Source organism: Palaemon carinicauda, chromosome 14, assembly GCF_036898095.1.
Source record: "Palaemon carinicauda isolate YSFRI2023 chromosome 14, ASM3689809v2, whole genome shotgun sequence".
Lineage (NCBI taxonomy): Eukaryota > Metazoa > Arthropoda > Malacostraca > Decapoda > Palaemonidae > Palaemon > Palaemon carinicauda.
In genome coordinates, this window is record NC_090738.1 from 113,425,618 (window position 1) to 113,438,123 (window position 12,506).

Below are 12,506 nucleotides of genomic sequence, written 5' to 3' on the forward strand. Positions count from 1 at the left end.
TTATACGTTTAACATATTTTTTTATCAGCACGTGATTCGTTATATATTTATTTGTTATCCGACTTTTCTGTAAATACATATCCCTTATATAATAAACAGCGAGTGTCTATATATATATATATATATATATATATATATATATATATATATATATATATATATATATATATATACATATTATATGTATATATATATATATATATATATATATATATATATATATATATATATATATATATATATATATATATATATATATATATATATATATATATATACGTATATATATATATATATATATATATATATATATATATATATATATATATATATATATATATATATATATATATATATATATGCGAAAGCTTCGATGCGCAGCAGCATCTGCGCAGGAGAACGGGAAACTTGTTTGAAGACATTGGAAAAAAAAAAAAAAAAAAGACTCCAGGGACTGTAATTCCTGAAGACCATTTCGGAACGGAAAATCTTTCCTGAGACAAAAACTCTTTCAAAAGCTAAAAAAATCGTTTTTCTTTAATTTTCAATTCTGTTTAAATAAAATAATTTGTTTACAGAAATCTTTTCCGAAGTCATGCGAAAACGTTTCTGCAACGAGAGAGCGGAGACGACCGACTCGGGAGCCACTTCGGGGAAAAGAAAGCTTTGACGCGCAGCTGCAGGAAAGTTGTTTGAAGACCTGCAGGAAAGAAAAGTCTCCAAGGAATCCATGGAGACCATTTCTGAACGGAAAATCTTTTTGGAGCCAAAAACTGGTGATTTTAGAATTGACCCTGATTTAGATGTTTACTAATTCCTACCACGACTGTATGTCAAATTTGATCAGATCAATTGTTACCAAAATGTCGAGCTTTAAAAACTTTTTATCTTGTTTTAACAATTCTAGCTGCGAGAAACAGCTCGCAGGAATTGTGGAGGCCGAAGGTGCTACAAGCGCCCTTCGGAATATGATTGATACGAGGATGAATCACTTGAAAAGCAACTGGATTTTCCGGATGGTCAATGCTATCCCATGGCTGAGGAGGAGACTCCCAGATATTACTTTATTGAACGACGCTGTCCCCGATTGTCATCAGGGAGGGTCTTGGTTCGAGTCAATATTGGAATATATTCCTGTGTTTGGACATGGTCGCCGACAACTCCGTGCTCAGTGTGAACAGGAGGCGTTGGTTGGACGCCTGAAAGAGTATGTAAACGGTTTCACCGGTTGGAAAGGGTACTTGTTAGGACCACTTTACTTCGGTGACAGAACCCAGTTTGAACTCATGAAACGGATCTCGGAGGATGGATCTAACATCGAACTTCTGGCTGAACACATGGGCATCAATAACCCAGCAGTGAATAGTAGTGGGTATAATTGGTTACCCGTTATTCTTATGGGAGGTGCCTCTGTGTTGCTGGCCCAGCTTCTTTGGAACCATGCGTCAAAGGACCAGACTGACGGAAGTACGCCCGAGGAACAAGATGGAAATTTGGCTGAGGAAAAGGTTGAAGAAGAGGAGGAAGACAAATACCAAAACTATCCAGACGAAACTGAAAACTCAAACGACAACGTTGGGGAATATGAAGATTCTAAGGATGAAAATGAGGAGGCACAAAAATCAGAAGAACTCAAAGAAAGGAACAATTCAACAACAGGACCAATAATTGATAATTCAAGCGATAATTTTGAGGAATATGAGGATTCTAATGAAGAAAATGAGGAGGCACAAAAATCAGAAGAACTCAAAGAAAGGAACAATTCAACAAAAGTACCAATAATTGATAATTCAAGCGATAATTTTAAGGAATATGAGGATTCTAATGAAGAAAATGAGGAGCCACAAAAATCAGAAGAACTCAAAGAAAGGAACAATTCAACAACAGGACCAATAATTGATAATTCAAGCGATAATTTTAAGGAATATGAGGATTCTAATGAAGAAAATGAGGAGCCACAAAAATCAGAAGAACTCAAAGAAAGGAACAATTCAACAACAGGACCAATAATTGATAATTCAAGCGATAATTTTAAGGAATATGAGGATTCTAATGAAGAAAATGAGGAGCCACAAAAATCAGAAGAACTCAAAGAAAGGAACATTTCAACAAAAATACCAATAATTGATAATTCAAGCGATAATTTTAAGGAATATGAGGATTCTAATGAAGAAAACGAGGAGCCACAAAAATCAGAAGAACTCAAAGAAAGGAACAATTCAACAAAAGTACCAATAATTGATAATTCAAGCGATAATTTTAAGGAATATGAGGATTCTAATGAAGAAAATGAGGAGCCACAAAAATCAGAAGAACTCAAAGAAAGGAACATTTCAACAAAAGTACCAATAATTGATAATTCAAGCGATAATTTTGAGGAATATGAGGATTCTAATGAAGAAAATGAGGAGCCACAAAAATCAGAAGAACTCAAAGAAAGAAAAAATTCAACAAAAGTACCAATAATTGATAATTCAAGCGATAATTTTGAGGAATATGAGGATTCTAATGAAGAAAATGAGGAGCCACAAAAATCAGAAGAACTCAAAGAAAGGAACAATTCAACAGGACCAATAATTGATAATTCAAGCGATAATTTTAAGGAATATGAGGATTCTAATGAAGAAAATGAGGAGCCACAAAAATCAGCAGAACCTGAGCCCCTATTTGAAGAGGAAACAGATCATGGAACGGAGACCCCAAAAACTCAGGATTCAAGCGATAATTTTGGAAAAAAAGAAAATTCAAAAGAAGAAAGTGGGCTCAGGAATTCAGAATTTGAGCCCCTATCAGAAGAGGAAATAGAGAAAACCGATGATAAAAAGAAGCCCCCAGAAGGAAAAAGGAGGGGTAAGGAAATTGCAGATATAGAAAGAGAGCGAATTTGTAGGAGAGAGACTATGATTAAAGAGATGTTCAAAGAGACATACACTTGTGCAATTTGCTTAGAAAATATTCGTCGACGGGATAAAGTGTGGTCGTGCCACAAATGTTATGCTATTTTGCATGTTAAATGTGCTTCCTCATGGTCTAAAGCATCAATGCAGAAGACAGCAGACTGGAAATGTCCATCGTGCAATATTAAGATATCACATTCTCGGCCTATCGAGTGTTTCTGCTTCTGTGGTAAAGTGAAAAACCCATATCCTACCAAATACTTGTACTATGATACCCCACACTCTTGCGGCATGCTTTGTCAAAAACCTATTCAAATAGATGGTAAGTCTTGCATACATAAATGTAATGTACTTTGCCACCCAGGGCCCTGTGTTCCATGCTTCAAAAAAGTGACGACCTCTTGCTACTGTGGATCTTCTACAAAATATGTCCACTGCCGAGACCGCTTCTTTTCTTGTGATAAAAAGTGTAAAAAATTACTGAACTGTGGGATGCATTGGTGCCAACAAGCTTGCCATGGAGGTCCATGTGAAGACTGCCCAGAAAATGTTGATGTTAAGTGTCACTGCGGCAAAACTACAAAGAATGTCCCATGTACGAGTGAAGCCCTTGACAAGATGTCCTTCAGCTGCCAAAATGTATGTTCTTCACCACTGGAGTGTGGAAATCATAACTGTGAGGAGATGTGTCACAGTGGAGCTTGTGATTCTTGCCCCATGGATGTAGATGCCATTAAATATTGTCCCTGCGGTAAAACATCACTTCAGCTACTATATGAGTGTCAAAATTTGCCGAAAAGAAAAAATTGCTTGGACTCTATTCCCGAATGTGACAAAATATGTGGGCGCACATTAAAGTGTGGAGAACACGGTGAAAATCACAAGTGCCAGAGAAAATGTCACGAAGGACCATGTGATTGTCCTTTGACAACACTTGCAAAATGCAGATGTGGAAAAATCCATGAAAGAATACCTTGCAGTCTATTACAAGATGGAGAATTTAAGTGTAAGAGACAATGTAAAAAGTATTTTAATTGCAAGAAACATAAATGCGAAGAAGTGTGTTGTAATAGTGATCACAAATGCCCAAAACTTTGCAGTCGGGCACTAAATTGTGGAAATCATTTATGTAATCAGTTATGCCACAAAGGACCTTGCAGGAGATGTGATGAAGTTGTTATGAATAAGATCAGGTGTCACTGCGGAGAAACTGTTTTATTACCACCTAACGATTGTGGAACTAAAGTACTAGATTGCAACGGTTCCTGCGCTAGGTTCCAAAAATGTTTGCATACCAACACACACAAGTGCCACCCAGATGAAGACTGTCCCCCATGCACTGAATTGGTGAGCAAAAAATGTATTGGAAATCACAAGATATTGCCCAAGGCCTATTGCCATGAACCCCAATATTCCTGTGGAGACCTTTGCAGACGTCCTTTACCATGTAAAAGACATGTTTGCGACCAATTATGCCACAGTGGGGATTGCATTACAGATATAGAGAGTTATGTTTGCAAACAAAAATGTCAGGTCCCGAGAAACACTTGCGGTCATCAGTGTGGAGCTAAATGCCATGGAGGAAATTGTCCCAAAACAAAATGTGAAAAGGTGGTAAGGAACACATGTAGGTGTGGACATAGAAAGTTGGTTCTCCCATGTCATGAAAATGACAAATTATTTAGAGAAATATATCCAAATGCAAAACTATTCATAACGCCAAAGAACTGGCTGAAATGTAACGACACTTGCTAAACTTTCGTCAACGATACACATCACAAGAATTAAAAAACATAGGAAAGGAGGTGTGCTGCACCAAGCTGAGATCAGAGGGAGAAGACTGGCAGAGTACCTTGATAAACTACCTCATTCCCAATGGACGACAATGGGAATTAAGTTATTCCACGAATGCGACGGCATCAGAAGGTAGAAAGAATTTAAAAAACCAGTGGGAGTAAGAAGTAAATTTCTGAGTAAAGGATAAAAATGGAATTACATTAGTCGAAAGGTCAACAAACCACGTAAGAAGAATTGAAGATAGGACAAAAGGTTTGCAGCAACAACCAGAGGTCAGAGAGAAAAGAATTACAGAATAACTAGGAAAAATAGTTGGCTTAATCACCAGGTAAAATGCTGCTGCTCGGCTACACCGCCCAGAATTAATGCTGCTACTTGTCTTCACCCCCCGGACCTAATGCTGCTGCTTGACTTCACCACCCGGACCTAATGCTGCTGCTTGACTTCACCACCCGGACCTAATGCTGCTGCTTGACTTCACCGCCCGGACCTAATGCTGCTGCTTGACTTCACCGCCCGGACCTAATGCTGCTGCTTGACTTCACCGCCCGGACCTAATGCTGCTGCTTGACTTCACCGCCCGGACATAATGCTGCTGCTTGACTTCGCCGCCCGGACCTAATGCTGCTGCTTGACTTCACCGCCCGGACCTAATGCTGCTGCTTGACTTCACCACCCGGACCTAATGCTGCTGCTTGACTTCACCACCCGGACCTAATGCTGCTGCTTTACTTCACCGCCCGGACCTAATGCTGCTGCTTGACTTCTCCACCCGGACCTAATGCTGCTGCTTGACTTCACCGCCCGGACCTAATGCTGCTGCTTGACTTCACCGCCCGGACCTAATGCTGCTGCTTGGCTTCACCGCCCGGCACTAATGCTACTGCTTGGCTTCACCAACCCACCTCGATGGATTTGTGGCTGAAACCCTCAGATTAAATGGTGCTTGGACTAACTGAAAAGGCTGGCTCTGCAGAGGGAAGGAACCTGGTTGCATCTAGTATGCTTTGTACCTTGATGGGGGTGTACAGGGCCTTTGTCAAGTGTACAAATGGTCGGATATCTAGATCTATTCTTTTTGGATACCAACCTTCGGGTGGTTCTGGGGGAATAATCTAGAAGACCGGCTCTGCAGAGGGATGAAGCTGGGATTCTTCTAATATGCAGACTAGTTCTTGGAGGTTGGGCCACCACCATTTTTCTGGGGAAAGAAGCTGCATCATCTTTTTGAGGGAAGCATTAATTAATAGATAAGCAGCAGCAGCAGTAGAAAGTTCTAGGAAGTAGCAGCAGTAACAAAAGCTGCAAGCAGCAATAGTAGCAGCAGCATCACCATCAGCACTAATACTGATGCTTGGATTTACCCTCGGCACTAATGATGCTGCTTGGCTTAACCGCCCGGCACTAATGATGCTGCTTTGCTTGACCGCCCGGCACTAACGATGCTGCTTAGCTTACCAGTCCGGCATTAATGGTGGTGTTTGGCTTTACCGCCCTGCACTAATGATGCTGCTTGGCATCACTGCCCAGCACTAATGATGTTGCTTGGCTTCACCGCATGGCAATAATGGTGGTGTTTTCCTTTACCGCCCTGCACTAATGATGTTGCTTGGCTTGACCGCCCGGCACTAATGCTACTGCTTGGCTTGACTGTCCGGCACTAATGATGCTGCTTGGCTTAACCGCCTGGCACTAATGATGCTGCTTGACTTGACCGCCTGGCACTAATGATGCTGCTTGGCTTGACCGCCCGGCAATAATGATGCTGCTTGGCTTGACCGCCCGGCACTAATGATGCTGCTTGGCTTAACCGCCTGGCACTAATGATGCTGCTTGGCTTAACCGCCTGACATTAATGATGCTGCTTGGCTTAACCGCCGGCACTAATGATGCAGCTTGGCTTAACCGCCCGTCACTAATGATGCTGCTTGGCTTAACCGCCCGGCACTAATGATGCTGCTTGGCTTAACCGCCTGGCACTAATGATGCTGCTTGGCTTAACCGCCCGGCACTAATGATGCTGCTTGGCTTAACCGCCCGGCAATAATGATGCTGCTTGGCTTGACTGACAGGCACTAATGATGCTGCTTGGCTTAACCGCCCGGCACTAATGATGCTGCTTGGCTTAACCGCCCGGCAATAATGATGCTGCTTGGCTTAACCGCCCGCCAAAAATGATGCTGCTTGGCTTAACCGCCCGGCACTAATGATGCTGCTTGGCTTAACCGCCCGCCAAAAATGATGCTGCTTGGCTTAACCGCCCGGCACTAATGATGCTGCTTGGCTTAACCGCCCGGCACTAATGATGCTGCTTGGCTTAACCGCCTGGCACTAATGATGCTGCTTGGCTTGACCGCCCGGCAATAATGATGCTGCTTGGCTTGACCGCCCGGCACTAATGATGCAGCTTGGCTTAACCGGCCGGCACTAATGATACTGCTTGGTTTAACCGCCCGGCACTAATGATGGTGCTAGGCTTAACCGCCCGGCAATAATGATGCTGCTTGGCTTGACTGCCAGGCACTAATGATGCTGCTTGGCTTAACCGCCCTGCACTAATGATGCTGCTTGGCTTGACTGCCAGGCACTAATGATGCTGCTTGGCTTAACAGCCCGGCACTAATGATGCTGCTTGGCTTGACCGCCCGGCACTAATGATGCTGCTTGGCTTGACCGCCCGGCACTAATGATGCTGCTTGGCTTGACCGCCCGGCACTAATGATGCTGCTTGGCTTGACCGCCCGGCACTAATGATGCTGCTTGGCTTGACCGCCCGGCACTAATGATGCTGCTTGGCTTGACCGCCCGGCACTAATGATGCTGCTTGGCTTGACCGCCCGGCACTAATGATGCTGCTTGGCTTGACCGCCCGGCACTAATGATGCTGCTTGGCTTGACCGCCCGGCACTAATGATGCTGCTTGGCTTGACCGCCCGGCACTAATGATGCTGCTTGGCTTGACCGCCCGGCACTAATGATGCTGCTTGGCTTAACCGCCCGGCACTAATGATGTGCTTGGCTTAACCGCCCGGCACTAATGATGCTGCTTGGCTTAACCGCCCGGCACTAATGATGGTGCTTGGCTTAACCGCCCGGCACTAATGATGCTGCTTGGCTTAACCGCCCGGCACTAATGATGCTGCTTGGCTTAACCGCCCGGCACTAATGATGCTGCTTGGCTTAACCGCCCGGCACTAATGATGCTGCTTGGCTTAACCGCCCGGCACTAATGATGCTGCTTGGCTTAACCGCCCGGCACTAATGATGCTGCTTGGCTTGACTGCCAAGCACTAATGATGCTGCTTGGCTTAACCGCCCGGCAATAATGATGCTGCTTGGCTTAACCGCCCGGCACTAATGATGCTGCTTGGCTTAACCGCCCGGCACTAATGATGCTGCTTGGCTTAACCGCCCGGCACTAATGATGCTGCTTGGCTTAACCGCCCGGCACTAATGATGCTGCTTGGCTTAACCGCCCGGCACTAATGATGCTGCTTGGCTTGACTGCCAAGCACTATTGATGCTGCTTGGCTTAACCGCCCGGCACTAATGATGCTGCTTGGCTTAACCGCCCGGCACTAATGATGCTGCTTGGCTTAACCGCCCGGCACTAATGATGCTGCTTGGCTTAACCGCCCGGCACTAATGATGCTGCTTGGCTTGACTGCCAAGCACTAATGATGCTGCTTGGCTTAACCGCCCGGCACTAATGATGCTGCTTGGCTTAACCGCCCGGCACTAATGATGCTGCTTGGCTTAACCGCCTGGCACTAATGATGCTGCTTGGCTTAACCGCCTGGCACTAATGATGCAGCTTGGCTTAACCGCCCGGCACTAATGATGCTGCTTGGCTTAACCGCCTGGCACTAATGATGCTGCTTGGCTTAACCGCCCGGCACTAATGATGCTGCTTGGCTTAACCGCCCGGCACTAATGATGCTGCTTGGCTTAACCGCCCGGCAATAATGATGCTGCTTGGCTTGACTGCCAGGCACTAATGATGCTGCTTGGCTTAACCGCCCGGCACTAATGATGCTGCTTGGCTTAACCGCCTGGCACTAATGATGCTGCTTGGCTTAACCGCCCGGTAAAAATGATGCTGCTTGGCTTAACCGCCCGGCACTAATGATGCTGCTTGGCTTAACCGCCCGGCACTAATGATGCTGCTTCTCTTAACCGCCCGGCACTAATGATGCTGCTTGGCTTGACCGTCTGGCACTAATGATGCTGCTTGGCTTGACCGCCTGGCACTAATGATGCTGCTTGGCTTGACCGCCCGTCAATAATGATGCTGCTTGGCTTGACCGCCCGGCACTAATGATGCAGCTTGGCTTAACCGCCCGGCACTAATGATACTGCTTGGCTTAACCGCCCGGCACTAATGATGGTGCTTGGCTTAACCGCCCGGCAATAATGATGCTGCTTGGCTTGACTGCCAGGCACTAATGATGCTGCTTGGCTTAACCGCCCGGCACTAATGATGCTGCTTGGCTTGACTGCCAGGCACTAATGATGCTGCTTGGCTTAACCGCCCGGCACTAATGATGCTGCTTGGCTTAACAGCCCGGCAATAATGATGCTGCTTGGCTTAACCGCCCGGCAAAAATGATGCTGCTTGGCTTAACCGCCCGGCACTAATGATGCTGCTTGGCTTAACCGCCCGGCACTAATGATGCTGCTTGGCTTAACCGCCTGGCACTAATGATGCTGCTTGGCTTGACCGCCTGGCACTAATGATGCTGCTTGGCTTGACCGCCTGGCACTAATGATGCATCATTAGTGCCGGGCGGTTAAGCCAAGCAGCATCATTAGTGCCGGGCGGTTAAGCCAAGCTGCATCATTAGTGCCGGGCGGTTAAGCCAAGCACCATCATTAGTGCCGGGCGGTTAAGCCAAGCTGCATTATTGCATCATTGCATCATTAGTGCCGGGCGGTTAAGCCAAGCAGCATCATTAGTGCCGGGCGGTTAAGCCAAGCTGCATCATTAGTGCCGGGCGGTTAAGCCAAGCACCATCATTAGTGCCGGGCGGTTAAGCCAAGCTGCATCATTAGTGCCGGGCGGTTAAGCCAAGCAGCATCATTATTGCCGGGCGGTTAAGCCAAGCAGCATCATTAGTGCCGGGCGGTTAAGCCAAGCAGCATCATTAGTGCCGGGCGGTTAAGCCAAGCAGCATCATTAGTGCCGGGCGGTTAAGCCAAGCAGCATCATTAGTGCCGGGCGGTTAAGCCAAGCAGCGGTTAAGCCAAGCAGCATCATTAGTGCCGGGCGGTTAAGCCAAGCAGCATCATTAGTGCCGGGCGGTTAAGCCAAGCAGCATCATTAGTGCCGGGCGGTTAAGCCAAGCAGCATCATTAGTGCCGGGCGGTTAAGCAAAGCAGCATCATTAGTGCCGGGCGGTTAAGCCAATCTGCATCATTAGTGCCGGGCGGTTAGGCCAAGCACCATCATTAGTGCCGGGCGGTTAAGCCAAGCTGCATCATTAGTGCCGGGCGGTTAAGCCAAGCAGCATCATTATTGCCGGGCGGTTAAGCCAAGCAGCATCATTAGTGCTTGGCAGTCAAGCCAAGCAGCATCATTAGTGCTGCTTGGCTTAACCGCCCGGCACTAAGCCAAGCAGCATCATTAGTGCCGGGCGGTTAAGCCAAGCAGCATCATTAGTGCCGGGCGGTTAAGCCAAGCAGCATCATTAGTGTCGGGCGGTTAAGCCAAGCAGCATCATTAGTGCCGTGCGGTTAAGCCAAGCAGCATCATTAGTGCCGGGCGGTTAAGCCAAGCTGCATCATTAGTGCCGGGCGGTTAAGCCAAGCAGCATCATTATTGCCGGGCGGTTAAGCCAAGCAGCATCATTAGTGCTTGGCAGTCAAGCCAAGCAGCATCATTAGTGCCGGGCGGTTAAGCCAAGCAGCATCATTATTGCCGGGCGGTTAAGCCAAGCAGCATCATTAGTGCCGGGTGGTTAAGCCAAGCAGCATCATTAGTGCCGGGCGGTTAAGCCAAGCAGCATCATTAGTGCCGGGCGGTTAAGCCAAGCAGCATCATTAGTGCTTGGCCGTCAAGCCAAGCAGCATCATTAGTGCCGGGCGGTTAAGCCAAGCAGCACTAATGATGCTGCTTGGCTTGACTGCCAAGCACTAATAATGCTGCTTGGCTTAACCGCCCGGCAATAATGATGCTGCTTGGCTTAACCACCCGGCACTAATGATGCAGCTTGGCTTAACCGCCCGGCACTAATGATGGTGCTTGGCTTAACCGCCCGGCACTAATGATGCAGCTTAGCTTAACCGCCCGGCACTAATGATGTTGCTTGGCTTAACCGCCCGGCACTAATGATGCTGCTTGGCTTAACCGCCCGGCACTAATGATGCTGCTTGGCTTAACCGCCCGGCACTAATGATGCTGCTTGGCTTAACCGCCCGGCACTAATGATGCTGCTTGGCTTGACTGCCAAGCACTAATGATGCTGCTTGGCTTAACCGCCCGGCACTAATGATGCTGCTTGGCTTAACCGCCCGGCACTAATGATCCTGCTTGGCTTAACCGCCCGGCACTAATGATGCTGCTTGGCTTAACCGCCCGGCACTAATGATGCTGCTTGGCTTGACTGCCAAGCACTAATGATGCTGCTTGGCTTAACCGCCCGGCACTAATGATGCTGCTTGGCTTAACCGCCCGGCACTAATGATGCTACTTGGCTTAACAGCCCGGCAATAATGATGCTGCTTGGCTTAACCGCCCGGCACTAATGATGCTGCTTGGCTTGACTGCCAAGCACTAATGATGCTGCTTGGCTTAACCGCCCGGCACTAATGATGCTGCTTGGCTTAACCGCCCAGCACTAATGATGCAGCTTGGCTTAACCGCCCGGCACTAATGATGCTGCTTGGCTTAACCGCCCGGCACTAATGATGCTGCTTGGCTTAACCGCCCGGCACTAATGATGCTGCTTGGCTTAACAGCCCGGCACTAATGATGCTGCTTGGTTTAACCGCCCGGCACTAATGATGCTGCTTGGCTTGACTGCCAAGCACTAATGATGCTGCTTGGCTTAACGGCCCGGCAATAATGATGCTGCTTGGCTTAACCGCCCGGCAATAATGATGCTGCTTGGCTTAACCGCCCGGCACTAATGATGCAGCTTGGCTTAACCGCCCGGCACTAATGATGCTGCTTGGCTTAACCGCCCGGCACTAATGATGCTGCTTGGCTTAACCGCCCGGCACTAATGATGCTGCTTGGCTTAACCGCCCGGCAATAATGATGCTGCTTGGCTTAACCGCCCGGCACTAATGATGCTGCTTGGCTTAACCGCCCGGCAATAATGATGCTGCTTGGCTTAACCGCCCGGCACTAATGATGCTGCTTGGCTTAAATGCCCGGCACTAATGATGCAGCTTGGCTTCACCGCCCGGTACTAATGATAATGCTTGGCTTAACCGCGCGGCACTAATGATGCTGCTTGGCTTAACCGCCCGGCACTAATGATGCTGCTTGGCTTAACCGCCTGGCACTAATGACGCTGCTTGGCCTGACACTAATGATGCTGCTTGGCTTAACCACCCGGCACTAATGATGCTGCTTGGCTTAACCGCCCGGCACTAATGATGCTGCTTGCTTTAAGCGCCCGGCACTAATGATGCTGCTTGGCTTAATCGCCCGGCACTAATGATGCTGCTTGGCTTAACCACCCGGCACTAATGATGCTGCTTGGCTTAACCGCCCGGCACTAATGATGATGCTTGGCTTAACCTCCCGGCACTAATGATGCTGCATGGCTTAACCGCCCGGCACTAATGATGCGGCTTGGCTTAACC

The 12,506-nt window shown here is 47.3% G+C and overlaps 1 protein-coding gene across 1 annotated transcript; it reads left to right on the plus strand.

Moving 5' to 3' along the window:
- Positions 1 to 863: 863 nt before the first annotated feature.
- Positions 864 to 4,652, plus strand: LOC137652928 (protein shuttle craft-like). The gene has a single exon (XM_068386322.1). It carries the CDS (start codon positions 864 to 866, stop codon positions 4,650 to 4,652), a length of 3,789 nt encoding a protein of 1,262 aa, XP_068242423.1.
- The last annotated feature ends 7,854 nt before the right edge of the window (positions 4,653 to 12,506 follow it).